We start from the raw sequence: 18769 nt of genomic DNA, 5'->3' as shown, positions 1-18769 counted from the left end.
TAAAAAACCAAAAAGGCCAAAAAATGCTCATGCATGCTGGCCTGCAATCAAACAACCAGTGTGTGAGCATGAAGGAGGCCTGATTTTTTTTTCTTTTTATAAAGCAGGCACCCCTTCTCTCTTTCTTCTTCTTCTTTTTTTTTTTTTCTTTTTTTTTGGTCACTTTTCACAGATCAACTCATGATTTTAGACTCATCACGCGTGTTTTAATCAACTAAGTTATGATACAAATTTATTATAAAATATTTAAAATACAAAATTAACTATTAACTAGTATTTCAATTATGTATTTATTAATTAAAGGAAATATGAGTATGTGATGTAATTATGTGAGGTTAAATAAAATCATTATTCTTCTTTGAGAATGAGTGTGTTTATTTTTTAGGTAATTTTTTGTGGTTATGATTTTAAAAAAGTAAATTTTTAAAAAGTATGGTTAGGTGTGAATACATGTTTGATAAAAAATGTGATTGAGGTTTGTGTGCAATAAAAAACATGTTAAAATGTTTGGTTGTGATTGCTTTTTACAAATGCTTTTTACTTGAAAATTCATCAAAATATATTTTTTTAAAAAATTATTTTTGATATCAACATATCAAAATGATTTGAAAATACAAAAAAAAAAAAAAATTAATTTGTAGTAAAGAAAAAAAACTCAAATTTAAAAAAATACTATTGAAACATAAAAACAAATAGAGTTTTACGAAACTTAATTAAAAAAACATGTAAAAACTACTTCACAAAAATTGCGTTTCAAACCCAATTTTTTGATGGGCCTCACAATATAAAACATAGTTTAATGTATTATCAAATACCTAACTACGTTTTTTTACACCGTAAATATAAAAATTACAACTAAACAAACGGACCTAATATTAAATCTCACAAACAGAACGTTCTTAATATAATGATTTTGAGGAGGAAAAAAAAATTACATGTGAATCACAATAATGACTTGGTAAAATTATTATCCATCAAGTTTGGGAATTTTTTATTATTAATTGAAAGATAGCTTTTGCATTTATTATAATAACCTGAAACATATCTTTTGTATATTTTTTTCCTTTCATTATATTCTATTAATTATGTTGTAATAGTTAGCATGTAATATAACAAAGTCTTCGAGGGTGTGGCGTGATGGAAAAGGGTTTGAGATCTACACATCAGGTCTCGAGTTCGAGTCAGGATATACATCTCTTGTAAAAGCGGAGAATAGCTAGGGTTTTACTCGCTCACCTAAACTTACAAAGTATGCTTTCCAGAGGGTGGAGTTTTCTCGAATAAAAAAAAAATTATAACAAACATTAGAAAATTTAAGCTTGGTTAATTTGAAACAAACTTTAAATATCATATAAATTTTGAATATTATCAATTTTAAACAAAGTTAAAGCTTTAACTTCATATTTTAAATATATTATAATCTCAAACTAAGCTTAAGACAATAATGTTTGGGATCGAAGTAGTTTCTATTTTTCACCTAACCACAAAAAACAAAAACCATTTGGTTAAACATAATTACTTTTAAAACCTTATTTTTATAAAATGTAAGCTAACTTAATTTTTATTCATAGAAACCTGTTTTTTTAGCATGAAGAAATTCATCTCAGGATTGTTTTAACAAAACACATATTTTTTTAAATTTATTTTTTTAAAATCATTACTAAAAATATTTTTATTAAACCTATACTTTTTAAATCATTATTAAAAATATTTTTCATAAACCTTTATTGTATACCGAAATAAAGTTAACAATGGATATGTTTAATTATGATACTAATAATTAAAAGGTTAAAACGTAGGCCAAGCCCATACCATGTACCCCACCAAATCATTCACACATCATTGGTTAAAGCCCACTTCATGTCATCCCCCGTCTGTGGCTTCCTTTCATTTCTCTCTAACGTGTAAGAAAGACCTTCTCTTCATTTATTTATTCATATAATTGCAAACCAAATCATAATTTAAAAAGAGAAAAAACAACAAGGGATAGCGATAGATAAGCCAGTTAAATGACCCTTTCTTCTTCGGTGGGCAACTTCATAGCCGGCCAGGCCTCTTAAAAGCTCAACGCGGCTAAAGATCGCTTCTTTTTTATCTTTCTCTTGGTGGAATCAGTCCAATCTTAATTGAATTATGTGGTCCTGTCTCATCATTTCTTGCTCTTGTTCTTGAAGAGACTCACATATGGGCACTGACAAGAATACTACTGTCTTTTGATCTTCAAGAATACGTGAGATTCTTGATCTTTCCGATATTTCACGAGGTGGGTCGATCTTAATTTTTGCTCTAGATTGGTGGGTTTCAATTGCTTTTGTGATTTGGACTGGTCAAGATTGGTGGGTTTGAGTTTTTCTTTTTATTTCTCTTAAAAATATTGGGTTTGATTGAAATGGTCTATTTCCATAGCTCGATCTCGGTCTGCAACTCAGTTGACCAATCATCAACAACTTCCATGGCAAATCCTGTGAATTCCAATGAGTTTAATCCAAAATCAAGGCACAACAATAATCATGTGCATAAGAATAGGAAGACAGCGAATGGTTCAAGTTGTAAAACTATACCTGTCTGTGATCGATCTCGATCAGCTGTTATTGATGTTGTGATCTTGATTGCTGTTATTGGTGCCTGTGGATTCTTGTTGTTTCCTTATATCAAGCTTGTAATTCTTGCTTTGATTGAATTTGTCGCTGCTATTCATTATGTGGTCAAAGAAGAGGTTATGAGAAACCCACTGATATTTGGATCTATTGGGATGAGTACTTTTTGTGCCGGAATAGTTGCCTGGATAGTGATTTTGTGTACTACTAGGAAATGTGGGAATCCAAACTGTAAGGGTTTAAGGAAGGCGGCAGAATTCGATATTCAGTTGGAGACCGAGGAGTGCATGAAGAATTCTAATGGTAATTTGGTGAAAGATGGGCTGAAAAGGGGCCTTTTTGAATTGCCTCGTGATCACCACCGTGAATTGGAGGCTGAATTGAAGAAGATGGCACCGGCTAATGGAAGAGCTGTTCTTGTGTTTCGAGCAAGGTGTGGATGTTCTGTTGGAAGATTGGAGGTTCCAGGAACTAAGAAGCCAAAGAAGATCAAGAAGTAGTAGTTTACTTTTATTGTTAATTTTATAGGGACGATACAACCAATACAGGAGTAGTCATAAGGGAGAGAGGAGTGCCTTCTCCAATGGATCTTCTCAGAGCTATCTTGTCCTTAAATAAGCTCGTGGAAATAAGTTGTAAGGCATTATATATATATTTGGTTATAGTGGAGAATATAAGTCCTTCCTTTCATTTACTTTATTTGGTATCATATAATAATCTGTTTCTTTATTCCCGCCTTAGCATCTCCATATTTTGTTTTGATATACTCATTGTTGCAGTTTATCGAATCTCTTTGAAATATGTTATGGTGATTGTTCTTGGTTGACTTTAACCCATTTATGTTGAACTTCATAATTGGTTTGATCCTATCATAAACTAGCAGTTGTTGAGTAGATGGATAGCAATTGTACTTAGTTCGGATAAAAGTAAAGGGCGGAGATACATGCTATCCTTTTCAGTTGCATGATTGATAGTTCTGCATAAATGTGCTTTGGTATCTATCATTTTTTTATGATTGATGGTTCTGTATAGATGTGCTTTGGTATTCATAAATGATTATGTAATGGCAAAACATGAACCTTTGGGCAGTGATTGCATAACAATTAAAGTGTTAAAGAGTCATTAAAGTGACGAAGCTTCTGCTCTACACACTGAACTTTAGCATAAGCTTTGCATGACATTGAGCAATGGTTATTTAACTGTACTATACAAACTTCAAAATTCTAAATAAGCTGCATTATAATAGGTGAGAAGTAAATTTTGCAGCTCGAAAAGGTTGGGGGTATAAAAGTAAGGCTCTCTTCAATAAGTTGCATGTTTATAGCTTCATTTTCTTTATTTGGTTTTACATATGATTTTCAAATTTGGTATCACAATAGGAAAGAAAGAATTAACAAGTTTTTCATAGAAATTTTTTTCAGCTGCCTTGTCCGGGCAATTTTGTGTGCCTAAATAAATTGTATGTCCTTGTTAACACTAAGAAGTTGGCTCGTCTGCAATATTATAAATGGCCGTGGCAAGTCCATATGAATATTTGTTTTTGGTTGGTAACAGAAAGAAGCTCCCATTTATGGAGAGCCAAAATGACCTTTTATCAATTCTATATTTTATCATTGTTATAATTTCAACAACACTGTTTTCTTTTAAGCTGAAGGAAAGGTTTAAATTCCTCTCATTTGTTCTGGATGAGCTACTTACAGTTGAAGACTGCACCCTTAGAGTTTGAGTGATTGATTCACTTTTTTTTCCTTTTTTTTAAGAGAGATGCAAACTTACCTAAATCCACTGACTTATAACTGATGTTCTTCGTTTTCAAAACTAACTAGAACTTTTATCTTGTTTGTGGTTTTATACCAGAATAATCTTTACCCAAACAGACTAGTTTTGCATGTATCAACTTCTCAAGTACATGCTCCATGTGACTTTAGTTATTCTGCAGGACGTTGACTTGTTTGTTTTGTTGCTCTTCTCCTGATTCCTTCTTCAGTGTTGTTCATCCATTATTTTCATTTAGCGCCACCTCTTTCATGACGGACCCTTTACAAAGCTCTGTTTTGTACTTCAATTAAATGAGTTTTCTTGCCAGCTTGGCTAGAAACACTTGACTTCGGCTGGAATATTTTGAAGCAATGGGAGTTCTTCTGGAGTCTGTTCAATTATTATTGATTTAGTTATTGCATTACCTCCAAATAACAACGAATTAGCTATTCCAATTTATTTATGTGAGGAAAACATAAAATATTTGGTACCCTGAGTATGGTGTGATATATGTTTCTGGCCTCTTTAACTTTACTTTTGCTGCTCTGTTTCCTGATTACCTTTGCGAGATCTTTCTGGATCAGATGGTAAGATATATTTTACTTGAACCAATTTATTGATAACCGCAACTCAAATATCCAAGGACTTGATGATTCCAAAGATGAAACCTCCTACTATGCCTTTTGTTAGCAAGTCGTATGAGCAGTTTCATATAGTGATGTGCACAGGAGGGCCTGGTAGCCAGAGTTATGATAGTTGCTGTTGTGTTTTCTGTCTCATTTCTTTTCTTGTTCTCTTGTGTTGGGCACGAGGGCTTTTCTGGGAGCAGCTGGAGAGACAGTATAGCGCAACAAAAACTTGAATAACAGCCTAAATTAAAAAAAAAAAAAATCGTAGTTTGCATTTTAACATTACGGTATACGGTGCGTTTCAATAATGATGTTTTAGTTCCTTTGTGCTGGATTATGTAACCAGCTACAGTGTTCCCCTTTCTAATTTTTAATTCGTAACAACTTTCCCCCCTTAAGTTTCTACCTTGTCCTCATGGTCAATTTGTGGGAATCTGAATATGGAAGATGGATTCCCTTTCTTCACCATTCTTCGCTCCAAGGTAGCTTGGGGCTGCAAGGGATTCTCTTTTGTGAGGCAGGGCAGAGTTGAAGTAGTCACGAGATTGCCTAGATGTCTCCTTAATTGGGAGATGTGGAACGCAAGGTGAATAGCCGTTGAGGCAGGCAGGTCGAGTCTATAGACCACAACTCTATTTTTTTCCAACACCAGGTACGAACCATAGTATTTCTAAGCTAATTTTTGAGAAATTCGATATGCCATAGTAGTCTGACGATAGGGTTGTAATTTAAGATAGATTCTCTTTTGCTTCTTTTCTCATTTGCCTTGTGTGACATCCTCTGCTATGCTTGATGTAAATTAGCTCTGAATTTCTTGAAAGTTTCTTGCCTTGTGGTTAAGTAAGCAAATACAGCTGTCACTATAGAGTCCTTAGAAATGTAGGATACATGAAAAGGTGGTTTTAAGCCATACGGTATCTCATAAGACGAAAGAGTGGAAATTAGTGTTATACTACCATTCAATCATAGGTAGCCACTTGACCCATTCAATAGGATTCTCTCCATCCATACAACGAAGATAATTCTCAAGATACTTGTTTACTATCTCTGTCTAACCATCAGTTTACAGATAATAAACTGTGAAATAGTGTAGGTTAATTCCTGGCTGATTGAAAACTTATTTTCAAAAATGGCTAAGAAAAACAAGATCTGAGTCATTGATAATTATGGCTGGTAGCCCATGTAACTTGTAAACATAATCCATGAAAGTCTTAGCCACAATAGCCGCACTAAGATTACCTCCCTTTATTCATATTTAGGTAACCTTTCATTGAAGTCCATACTGATATCAATAAAAAGGTTTTTGAAAGGTTTTTAAGGTATAGGGAGAGGTTGTAACATACTTGAAGAGACCATATTTTCACTCTTGTTTTGCTGACACGAGGGATATTCCTTAATAAATTGCTTGATAAGGTTTTTGTTGCCCTTTCCAGTAGAAAATACCCCTCATTCTCTTGGTTGTAACACCACCATCCTCCTTTTTCTATTTAAATAGCCATTAATCCACTAATATGGGTGGGAAGTTGGGTTGTGTTGAAGATCCTATATAATTGCATACACTGTCTTATCATTAGACCATGTAGCCTTAATCTCTTTAATAATGCTAGTAGAGATAGCAGACAACCCTAACTCACACAATTTTGTATTGGAAACCTTGAAAAATGCATCAGACACGATGTTCCTTTTCCCTTTCCTGTATTCAATTTCATAGTCATACTACATGAGCTTTGACAACCATACATGTTGAGAAGGAAAAGTCAACTTTTGGTTTAGTAGATATTTCAAACTAACATGGTCAATCCTAACTCATCTATTAGTGGTACATGTTGAGAAGGAAAAGTCAACTTTTTAATGGTCACTTTATTAAAGGCTTGATAGTCCACACATAACCTTTATGTATTACCTTTGTTCTTGACTAACACCATGGGAGAAGCAAGGAACTTTGGCTAGGTTGTATTATACTTGATTCAAGCATCTCTGCTACCGGCTTTTCTACCGTCCTTTTTTGTATGCTTGAGCCTGAGCATGAGATTGAGCTTATTAGAAATGAATATTTTGGGCTTTAAAATATTATTTTTTCAAACTAAAATTTAGACTTGAGCTTGTTCTATAAGAAATTATTTCTCTCAGCTTATTATTTTCTCAAGTCTAGCTCATGAATGTTAACATTCTTTTCTAAAAGCTTATTTTGCAAAATCTGGATAATTTTTTCAGCTAAACAATATGATCTATGTCCATTATATTCAGGTTTAATTCTTGATTTATGGTGGAAAATCAAAGGTTAATAATTGTGAGAATGAATTCTTATTATTACCAAAATTAATTCTTTAATTTTCAGCTTTTAAAATCCACTAAAAAAAAAGAGTGAAGGAAGAGTTTTACACAATATTTTTTAAATTTTTATACACTCTTCCTTAACTTATATTTTAGTGTTTTCTTCTCATTTCATTTTAATATTTTATTTTCTCCCAAATCTAGAACTTATATTCATTTATTGAGAGATATTTGAGTTACGTATTTTTTTGGTTCAAATACATTGTTTAGAAGTTTATCTAAACTAAAGTGGCGTTGTTGAAATCATGGGAGGTATATTGAAATCAACCTAGTTTGTCATCATAATCATGATATAATATAAAACTTGAATAATAAAAAACATACATACTTAACCCAACTTTTGCATTTATTTAATACATTGTATTTATTTTTGTACACGTGGATATCAAATAAGTGTATGAAAAAATATAGGTCATAATATGAAAGTTTAACTTCCTCTTAAAATCCACAATACTAGATCTAGGTAGAAAAAAACTAGAAAACAAAAAGAGATTACATCTAGAATAAAACAACTAAGGGAGACAGAGAATCTAAAAAAAAAAAGATTGTTAGGCTCATTGGCCTACTTGAATGATCAATATACAAGTTATACCATCAAGAGAGGGGACCTTCTATCATGGTGTGAACCCAAGCAAATATGCCAACTCATCCTAATATCTAGTTAGTGCCATAAATGCTATCAGGCTCATATGCTTTTCACTGCTAAACTAAGAAGCACTAAGATCTTCTTTCTAAGTACCAATGCATAACACATTTTCTATTTATGAGCTTTCTACATGCACCACAAGGCTATGTTCCTGTTTAATAATGATTTTTCTATTTAAGGATCCAGCTGATATAGCCTATGTTCCTGTTTAATAATGATTTTTCTCATCAATTAATCTAGAACTACTAGATAAATGATTCGCGATACATGGGAACCTAAATAAATTTTTTATAATATAAAAAAATTATTTAGATAATAATAACTCGAATAAATCCGAGTTAACTTGAAGAATTCAATTCTTTTGACAACTGCCTGGAACCTGCAAGGATTCCCCCCCTCTCTATAGGTTTTTCTCTGTTTGTGTAGCTTCGATGGTTTCTTCATCATCTTTCACATGCTTAATCTACGCTTTTTTGGTTTTTTTTTTTTGTCAGCAAAACTTCCATAAGTTCCAGGTAGTGTCGAGGATATTCAACAGCTTGAAACACAACGCAATTCACCTCCACCCACGAAAAAGCTACGCATCTCAGCCTCCTTATAAAATATGTGTATGAAAATGTGATTGTGATTACTTTTTAAAAATTATTTTTTAAAATTAGTACATCAAAATAATTTAAAAACATTAAAAATATATTAATTTAAAATAAAAAAATTTAAATATTTTTAAAACATTTTTAAAATACAGTACCAAACACGCCTTTAGAGGTGCTGCCCCTCCCCATTACCATGCCTTTTTTGAGCTTGATCAAGACAGCTTTCCATCTTCATTTTCCATTGCTTCGAACATGCATTTCAGTTTTACTTGAAACAACAAATGCTTTTAGTCATATCCACATCTTTTCATATTTGGTCAACCTTGCCAGCCTTGCTGTGCTTTTAGAATGCAGTTGGTTCTTCAATTTCCATTTAAATCATGTTATTCGTCACCTTTTTAAACACCCTTCCTCACACAAATCCTTCTATTTTTTATCCTACGTACTACACACTGTTTCTTCAACATGCCCATGCAATAAATTTTTTACACTGTCAACAAAGAATTTTGTTGCACATTAATATTTTAATTAAAGCTCAACTATTAAAAAAGAAGAAGAAGGTAAATGCTTAGTCTGATGCTTTGAATATTGCAAAGTTTCCTTGACTCGGCACTTTTGTGAATCTCTTATGGCGTGGTTTTACTGGAAAAAAAAGCAAGAAAATACTTGCGTTTTGGGATCTGCCATTTTAGGACACTTGACCATTATTTTTTTTTTTTAGTTTAACGTGGTGTCCGACCAGCTTACGCGCACCTTTGATTAATTCCCATGGGCTCTGAAAGTTAACTACCATGTAAGCTTCTAGTGGTCATCATATGAGTAAACTAGGGCTCGAACCTGCAGATCATTATCTATATATATATAATACGCTGCACTGTATCTCCGTATAATGCATTTTGCCACCTTGTGATGTGCAATTTACCTTCATGTAAACACAAGGAATAGAGCAACTTCATTTTTTTCTTCATCAAAACCAGTTTCATGTGATGGTTATTTATCTAAACAGAAAGTTTGAAAACAAGTAGCGTAATTTCCCAAGCTTTTGGAACTCATAACTATAGTTATTAGACGGCTTGATAGAATTAACTTATGGATATATTTAAGTATATTTAAAATTGTTTTTTATAAAATTATTTTGATATTAAAATATTAAAATGACATGAAAATATATAAAAAATAATTTTAAATATATATTTTTAATTTTTCTTTTATAAAAAACAGGTTGAATAGCACAACTAAACACGCTAAGAGAGTCTTTCTCGTCTCTCTATGTGCATTGGATGGGTTTTCTCATGAATCGTTTTATCAAATAATGTGAAGAGCTTGCTTTCTATTTTTGGTTTTGTTTTTCTTTTACAATATACAGATTGCTTATTATGAGTTTAGTTTGTTGATTATAGCCCTTTTTGTAACGTTATAAGCACACATTAAAAGATTGGTATTAATAAAGATGAAAAAATTTAAATGCATTGGATCAACATTGAAATTGTGTCTTAAGATTATGTTAATTTTTGTGTTTTAAAAAGTATTTTTTAAAAAATTAATTTTTATTTTATTTTTTTTATTTTAAATTAAATTTTTTTATTTTTTTAAATTATTTTAATATACTATATTAAAAATAATTTTTTAAAAATATAAAAAATATTTTAATATATTTTTAAATATAAAACATTTTATAAATCAATCACAATTAATTATATTATCACATATATTAAAATGAAATATGAAAAGATTTGTAATCATAGTAGTCGCAAAAATATAATGAATTGCCAAGACGCAAGAATATTTTTTTTTAGTGTGCATAAGACTGATCTTCATATCTATTATAAAATTATATTTTACAATATCATCTTTAGCTTACTTTTTTTTATTCTGAAAATATGCCTTTGAATCGTGAAACTGAAGAATTGTTGACTCGATATTTAATGGTAACTGATATTATTATTTTTTAATATACAATTTTACAATGGCTTAATGTCCAATTTGGTTATTAGCTTTTTGATTGTTATTTTAACAACAATGTATTTTTAAATTTTATTCTATTAAAAATTAGCTTTTATATTTTTTTTTAATTTTTTTATGAGTTATATTAGTTTATAATTCCATTAATGACTTTAATATATTTATTTGAATTTACTTCAATAAGTTTTTTTATTCATTTTGTTAATTTCTTTTTAATTTTATATTTTTACATTGAGTTATTTGTTAAAAGAGCTTCAAACTGGCTTTTTATTGAATTGTCTAGTTTTATAATTTAAGTTAAGATTTTACAAAGTTAATTATATTGTTTTAGTGCAGTTCTTATAATTTTTTTTTTAATTTTTACTTTTTAATATTAAATTTATTAAAAATTAGATATTATAATTTTTTTAATTTGATTTATTTACTTTAATTATCTATTTTTATTATTATATAATTAAATTAAATAAATTTATTTACTAGTAAAAATTTATATGACTTGAGTTACAAATTTGTTTTTTCTTCTAGAAAAATACACCAGTGCATGATAATTTTTTTTGTTAGTTTTTTTTTTACGTGATCAGCGGCATAATGCAATTAATTTTAAAGACCATTTGATATTAGACTAATTATTGATTTAAATTTTTTTTTATAAAAAATTAAAATGATTTGAAAATATAAAATTAATTTATAAAAAAAATGTTTCGAAAATATTTTTCAAAGGAAAAACAATTCGAGTATTAACGCACTACAAAGACAGAGATTTTAAAGTAGTTTTTAGGCTCTAAACAAAGCACCAATCATCTCTCTTCTTAAAATCCTATCTAGCTATTCTCCGACCGACATGCACTCACCGGATTCAATCTTCGAGATTTACAGACGTTACTGTGATATTAGATCTGTAAAATCATGCCAAGTCAATGAAACAGATGAAACACGCAAGGGTAAATCTTCAAGGGATTCTTTAGCTCAGCTTTTGAAATTTGTGGACTTAAAGTTTCATTCAAGGTTGGTAAAAAAACGTATCTTTTTTAAGTTAAAATAACTGTTTTGTTGAGTGTGGAAATGCCCTTTTGAAGATTTTGAACTGATTTGATGTTTTTGTAGGATTTGATTGAGTTTCTTGGTTCTTGGGTTCTGGATTTTCCTTGATAGTTTTTAGGGACTTATTTTTTAATAAAAAATTTGGGTTTTATTATGTTTTAGGCCTCAATGTATAGTTTTTGGATTCTTGGCTTCTTATTGTTTTTACTGATAAGTTTTGTTGACTGATGGATAACACTCTGTAAGTTTAGTGTTTCCTTTTTTTTTTATTTTTTTAAAGAAAGCGTTGTGTTTCATGTAAAGTAAGAGCCTTTAGAATGTGGGAATGGACAATGGTTGTTCATGTTTATAAGCCTTATCTAATAAGATTTAAGAACCACTTTGAACATATTTTCATCTTAGGATTCGCGTGACATGGGAAATAAGATTTGGTCACGAAACGCTATTTTCTGTTGAAAATAAATCATGTAAGGACACAATTACTTGTTTATTAGTTATTGGATGTTGTTGGAAGAATTAGTATGTAAGTGCTAGTAAGTGTACTGTAGGGCTCGAGTAGTGGCAAGTTTTCTCAAAATGTCTTGGAAACAAATACAACTGGCCTCTAATGATGGGAATCTGTTAACCTAACTCCTTGGTTGAAATTGAAGATTGCAAGACAAAATTTCCAATTATCTGGGTTAAGACTTGTTTTGATGCTCTTATGCTCTTATGGCAATGTCATTTTTTAAACTTGGTTCCTTGCTCAAGGAAGCTTACAGCATCACACACACACACACACACACACACACACATATAGAAAGTAAGATATGCAGCACATGACCCATATTTTGTCCTTACATGGAGGAGCCATTGGAGAAACTTCAACATGCTTCACATGCTCATAGCATGTATCACATGCAGCCACCCATATTGAAATTGCATACTCTATTGAATTGTGCTAGAGTACTGCTGGAATTGTTCTGTCTTGATTGACTTGTGCTTTGATACCATATGTGGTACAAAAAAAGAAAAGAAAAGATATTTGGGAAATTAAAGTAGCAACATGGAACCAAGAGAGAGAGTGGAGGACACTGCAATTTTCGAAACTTGGTTCCTTGCTGCAGGAAGCTTACAACATCACATATATATAGAAACTAAGACGACTTGCATGGAGGAGCTATTGTAGAAACTTCAACATTTATCACATGCTCACATGCAGCCACCTATTATTGACTTTGCATGCTCAAAGCATGTATATGCATTTATATAGTAAACAAAATATAATATAGATTTTTCAGTCACTTTGAAAAAAAATTACACCTGGTGTATAATTATAAAGTCTATCAGTTTGGTGGCATTTGCTCTGTAGTTCTATGGAGTAGTTCTTTTTTAGCTAGATATGAACTTTCCTTTATATATATATATATATCCATTTCATTGAACGATTTATGGCATTTCCTTTGACAGAATTAAAATTTTTGATGAACTTCTCAAGCTCATGTCAAAGCTAGAACTTATGGTGAGTTCCATTTATTAAGCTCTTGAACTGGATACATTTCTTTTGATTTGATCATTGATGTTCTCTACTAAGAACCAATTACTCCTAAATCTTTGTTTTTTTAATCCACAACAAAAGAAATGATTATTTAATATTGTGTTCGTTGTTTACAACTCTGTATCTCTTTGTAGGCAGATTTCTCAGAATTCTCTCGTTTTTATGATTTTGTATTCTTCATGTGCCGTGAAAATGGTCAAAGGAATATCAGTAAGCTTTCTCATTTCTATTGTCTTCATATATAGGCATTGGTTTGATGGATTGTTTTACATAGAAGATTTATATTTTCATGAATTTCTCTTGCAGCCGTAAACAAGGCTGTTTCCGCATGGAAATTAGTTTTAGCTGGGAGGTTTCGGTTGCTAAACCAATGGTGTGACTTTCAGGTATGGGTGATACTAAGCTATCTAGATAATTGTGTTTTTTATTTTATTTATTTTTGTTTGTGTTACTCTTTTAAAAGCATTGTCTAGTTGAGTAGAGTTCTTAAAGAAATGCTTATGTAACTGTTCATTATTCATGGATAGTAAGTTTATGAATTGGGACATCGCCTTGCAGCTGAACTATGAATTGTATTTGCATGTCAGTAGATACCTTGTGAATATTGGGTATGGTTACATTCTCTTGTTTTTCACATTTCTGTCTAAGCAACTAATTTTTCGATTGCCTTTAGGAAAATCAACGACACAATATATCTGAGGATACATGGCAGCAAGTTTTAGCTTTTAGCCGGTGTGTACATGAAAATCTTGAAGGGTATGATCCTGAAGGTACATTGTCTTAAGGATATAATGATTTAGTGCTCACATTTAAGCTATACTAGGGTTTGTTTGGAAATGCGGTGCAACCCGTGTTTCCAAAAAATTTGGATTTTTTTTTTGTTGCTTAAAAATAATATTTTTTTAGTGTTTTTGGATAGTTTTGATGTGTTGATATCAAAAATAATTTTTAAAAAAAATAAAAAGACATCATCTTGATGCATTTCTAAGCGAAAAACACTTTGAACCGCAACCACTATCACAATCCCAAACAAGTATAAAGATACATGTTTGATATCCTGCATTTAGAACAATTTCTCTTTGCCCTTTTCTTTGTCAAATTTGGCATTGGTAGAAAGGACTTTTTCCCTGTGATTTTGAACAACGTGGTTTTTCCAAAACAATGATTGGTCATATTTGCTATGCCTCTGGTTTGTGAAGTTTTCCACTTTTGAGCACCACTTTGTGCCCTGGTTTGTGAATTTTGGGGTCTTGGAACAAGAATTTTGGTGTATGCTTGAAATTTGTTTCAATCAGCTGGAGGAAAATTATATTTGTGCTTTGTAAATTCATTCACCATTGTTGATAGACTTCTGCTTTCATCAACCATGTGGAACTAACTGATTCTCTCATTTCTCCCATCCTTCACTATGCCTTTCCATTTTCTATTTTGTTGCTCTCTGGCGGTAAGTGAGCAGGATTTTGTTATGATGGGTGTGGGATCTGTACCAGGGTCTTAAAAGTGGAAATTTTGTGGAAAATAATAAAGCAACAAGTCTATAGAAGGCATCTCTGTGCTTTTATTTCTCTCCATTGATTCAGGGTGTTTGCTTTTTTAGGAGCATGCATGACTTGGTTCTGTTTTATCTTTGTTTGTGACAGAGTAATGTTCACTCATATGCCTCTTATTTGCAGGTGCTTGGCCTGTCCTAATTGATGACTTTGTTGAGCACATGTACAGGTTTGATATCTATATCCTTAACTGTTTTTTCATTAAATTTTAGAGAGAATACTTAATTTATTGGATGTTAGCTTATCTAGAATATACATTTTACAAGAAACTAATTTGTTGTTCTCTGATTACTTTCCTTTTCCATTATTTTCTTTTTCACACGCCTACACTAGAATACTAATTGTATAATCATGATAGTATTTTAATCTGGCCAAACTGCTGATTGGCCAACGATCTTCTAACAATGTTTGTTTCCCCATGTTTATCTGAAGCAAAGTTGTATTTTGTCTAATTTGAGGAACCTCTAAACATTGAAATTTAAATTAATTGCTAAATTTCTGTTTGTTGAACTTCATATAATGATAGGTCATTTTGCTCTTAAAGCCTATGGTCAAAAATCTTGCTAGGGAAATGATAGAGCTATTCTCAGAGTTATTATTGTTAGTATATCATTTCTGAAACTTCGTCCTCAAAACTTGGATAGAGGTTCGCCCTCTGGTTATTTGAGTTTCCCATTCTTCTCATGAAACACGTATGCATGAAATTTGAAATTCAACTGAACAGAGTCTTTATAGTTTGTACCGGCTATTCTACCCATGTGTACTTGACCTATTTGTGCTCTATCTATGAACTGGGAAGTAGAACTTATGAGTAGAGAATTATAATACTTTCATTAGCTTTTGTTTGAAGGTTGACATGTTATTGTATGAGATCAAAATGTCAAAGGGGTCTATGCACATTCTTTCAATATTACAATAAAGAATCAAGTTTGTGTGTCTTGTTTTACTAGAGATTCATTTTCATTTGAATTTATATATTTTGAGATCTTCATTAGGTTGTTGAACAAGAATGGTAACTGCTATAACCTTAGTTAGCGCATCATAATAGTTACCATGGAAGAAGTTGAGGAAGTGAACATCCATTTACCATGGAAGTTGTTGAGAATGGAACATAATTTCAGCTTAATTTGTTTGGTGGAATGATACAGGACCTTAGGTGTAAGTTTTATTTTGTTATAGTTGACTGGTCCATGCATGATATGAAAGGGAAGAAAGGGGTAGTGGGGGGAGATTTTGCACGTGAGATTGCTTAGAATATATTTGGCTTTGAATAAGATTTAAAGCGTGTTTAACACGACCTTGAGTCAGAGCTTGGAAACTAGTTGAGTAATTTACGTCAACTGTAGAACTTATTGAAAAATATTTTTGGTAACTATGGTGATAAAATGTTCAGTTTGTCTTCCATCCTTTTCTATACTTTTTGAGCTTCTATAGAATTTTTTTTTCTTCGTATTTTTGCTTAAAGAAATGTTAGAATTGATATGTAACTTACAGATTCAAGACAATATTTTCAAACAAATACTTTTATTATTATTATTATTATTATTAGTTTCAAAACACAAAGTTCTGGAGTTTTGCATGTGGGTGTAATTTTGCGGGTCTTTGAAATAATGGTACTAAGTAGTTTATAACCATTCTAGCATGAGTAACAAAGACAAGTGAATTCTGATCTTACGACTGTTGTTCTAACTTTCTCGCCTCTGTCACTGAATTATGAATGAACTCACATACTCTTACAATATTTTTCTTGCAGGATATTGGGGTCAAACAAGGAACCAAACTTTTTCTGTAACTGTGGCGATTCAGAGTGTCGACCATGCACATTCGAAGACCCTCTTCCCGGTAATTACTTGAAAGTTCCACTTCATTTCCATCTTGTACCATGCATTTTTTGCTCTACTTTTATGCTACCTGTGTGCTGTTTCTTGAGAACTTGGTTTTTGTTGCAGGATTGAAGGTCGCTCCTGGGTTGAAGAGGAAGTTGCCTAGCTTTCAAGATGAGGAAATGGACTCCTCAGATGCCCTCTTCCCTGATTCCACCAGGCCAAATCATATACTAAATTCAAAGACAAGTAGGCTGCTTGATTACAGACATTGAACCTGCAGGATAACCCAGCCATTGACTGCATGGACATCAATAAGCAGAACAATTCAATGGGGTCCACCAAATCTCCATGTGCAGTTGAAGGATGCTTGTCGAGGGGCTTTGCAGTGTTATTCTCAACTCGTTCATGTCTACAACTTGGTCGGGAGAGGAGAGTCTCGTACACAGAGAGAGCTTCCACCTGAGTTACAAAAACAGTGAAGTTGTTCCTTCGCAGTCTACGCTCTGCAGGATTTTTATTGATTGGATGATCCATGTTACACCAGTCTTCTGCTCTAATTACAGAGAAAAAAAAGGATTTGCTGCTTCAGTTTTTGTAAATGTAATTATTATTATCATCATTATTATTATTATTAATTGGGACATGTCAAATGTGACTGTAGTTTTTACAATTGAAACATATCTTGCATAATATGAAGCTGGTAGCTTTTGAATTATGAATCTTGATTTCAAGTAGTAATCCAAAACATTTTTTTTATTACAACTTGTGATAAAAATAAAGCTATGTTTGATATATTTTTTGCGAATTTATATATTTTTTAATTGAAAAATCATAAACATTTTTTTTATTTAGAAATAACTTGACTTGAATTATAAGTTTGTTACAAATTGAAACGAAATTTGGATTTAATCATAATTTTAAATTATAGATTCTACTTATACCATATATATATTCCTAAAAACACTTGATTTAAATTATTTATACCAGTATATTTTATAACTTATAGTCATATTTTAGTATATTTTTGTTATAAGCTATTTATGAAAAATTATTTTTGAATCATGATTCAAAATAAAAGTGACTTTTAAATTGAAAATATGTTTAATGAAAGTAACTTGAATCAATATTTTTTAAGAGAGTGCAAGTTAGAATCTATAATTTGAGAGTTAAGAATTTTAATTTTTGATTAAATCAAGATTTTGATTTAATTTTATAACAAACTTTTTATTGAAGTTAAAATTTAACCAAATATATTTATGACCATTTTTATAAATCAAAAATAAAAAATAAAAAATCAGTTTAGAAAAGCTATATCAAGCCAACCGAGGCCCCACGAGGAGCTGAATAATTATAAAAGGTTATATGTCCACACCGGACAGCACTTGAGCTAGGTTGCCACTCGCAAATTATCCCACAAGGGCTATTCATTCGCTACATTTTTTAACATCTCCAGTGCAACCATGACAATCATTAAGTTACCTGACTTATTAATAATAATAATAATAAAAAATTATTTGAGAGTGTGGTATTGAAAAAGTGTCGACATCTTTTTGTTGGTGCGGTGCTTACGTCTGGTGTCATAGTGGTTATGTTCTAGTGGTTTTTTGTTTCTTTTTCTCATTTTTATTTTTATTTTTACCAAAGTATTAATGTATCATATCATTTATTTTATATCTAATTTTATTTTATTTTTTTGTTATTTTTTCTCTTTTTTTATTAATTTTTATCTTTAATTTCATTACTCATCATTTAATTTACTTGATTTTTATATCAAATTTAGTTTTTATTTCTTTTATTTTGTAACCTCTTTATTATTTAAATTTTGTTTTTAATTTTATCCATTAATATTTAATTTTAATTTATTTTTATTTCAAATCCTGTCCTATTATTTTATTATTGTTTGTTTTATTTTGAATCTTTTTTATTGTATTTTTTTTTTAAAAATTTTATTTATTATTTTTTTTGTTGAGGATTTTTTTTTTGTTTTTGTCTTTTATTGGGTTAGTTACTAATTCATGACTAGGGTTATAGATTTTGATTATTAACAGGTTAATTTTTTTTGAAGTTATTTTAATTTTTTTTAATTTTATTATTTAACAATTGATAATTTTATATAAAATAAAGTTGAGTTAAAATATAAGATACGTACGAGTCATGTGTAAAATCAATAGATAGATTAACTGTAGATAATAATTGGAATCAATTGAGGAAAATATCAATCAATTGAAAGAATCGACAGATAGCTTGAAAGCAAGTTCACTAACTAAATCACCAAAAGGACATAATTAACCCTCGG

The 18769-nt window shown here is 30.9% G+C and overlaps 2 protein-coding genes across 3 annotated transcripts; both read left to right on the top strand.

Annotated features, from left to right (window-relative positions):
* Positions 1 to 1950: 1950 nt before the first annotated feature.
* Positions 1951 to 3326, top strand: LOC118049515 (uncharacterized protein At5g19025). Of its 2 annotated transcripts, XM_073406014.1 has the most exons (2): positions 1951 to 2263; positions 2407 to 3326. In XM_073406014.1, exon 2 carries the CDS (start codon positions 2453 to 2455, stop codon positions 3095 to 3097), a length of 645 nt encoding a protein of 214 aa, XP_073262115.1. In that variant the 5' UTR covers positions 1951 to 2263; positions 2407 to 2452; the 3' UTR covers positions 3098 to 3326. The 2 variants fall into 2 exon arrangements, with proteins under 2 accessions (XP_073262115.1, XP_034915407.1); XM_035059516.2 differs by having other exon boundaries at positions 1951 to 3326.
* A 7935-nt stretch (positions 3327 to 11261) lies between these two features.
* LOC118049577 (defective in cullin neddylation protein AAR3) lies at positions 11262 to 17218 on the top strand. The gene is made up of 8 exons (XM_035059613.2): positions 11262 to 11524; positions 13010 to 13061; positions 13232 to 13307; positions 13404 to 13483; positions 13771 to 13867; positions 14771 to 14816; positions 16401 to 16489; positions 16597 to 17218. Exons 1-8 carry the CDS (start codon positions 11361 to 11363, stop codon positions 16743 to 16745), a joined length of 753 nt encoding a protein of 250 aa, XP_034915504.1. The 5' UTR covers positions 11262 to 11360; the 3' UTR covers positions 16746 to 17218.
* Positions 17219 to 18769: the final 1551 nt, after the last annotated feature.

The sequence above is a fragment of the Populus alba genome, chromosome 17, assembly GCF_005239225.2.
Source record: "Populus alba chromosome 17, ASM523922v2, whole genome shotgun sequence".
Classification (NCBI taxonomy): domain Eukaryota; kingdom Viridiplantae; phylum Streptophyta; class Magnoliopsida; order Malpighiales; family Salicaceae; genus Populus; species Populus alba.
The sequence above is the reverse complement of the archived record's forward strand: the minus strand, read 5'-3'. Positions and strand labels throughout refer to the sequence as shown.

Excerpts from the sequence above, each read along its gene's own strand:
- LOC118049515 (XM_035059516.2), top strand. The coding sequence starts at position 2,390 with ATGGTCTATTTCCATAGCTCGATCTCGGTCTGCAACTCAGTTGACCAA.
- LOC118049577 (XM_035059613.2), top strand. The coding sequence starts at position 11,361 with ATGCACTCACCGGATTCAATCTTCGAGATTTACAGACGTTACTGTGAT. Across the intron at positions 13,484-13,770 it reads ACCAATGGTGTGACTTTCAG|GAAAATCAACGACACAATAT; the intron begins GTATGGGTGATA and ends GATTGCCTTTAG. Across the intron at positions 13,868-14,770 it reads TGAAGGGTATGATCCTGAAG|GTGCTTGGCCTGTCCTAATT; the intron begins GTACATTGTCTT and ends TCTTATTTGCAG.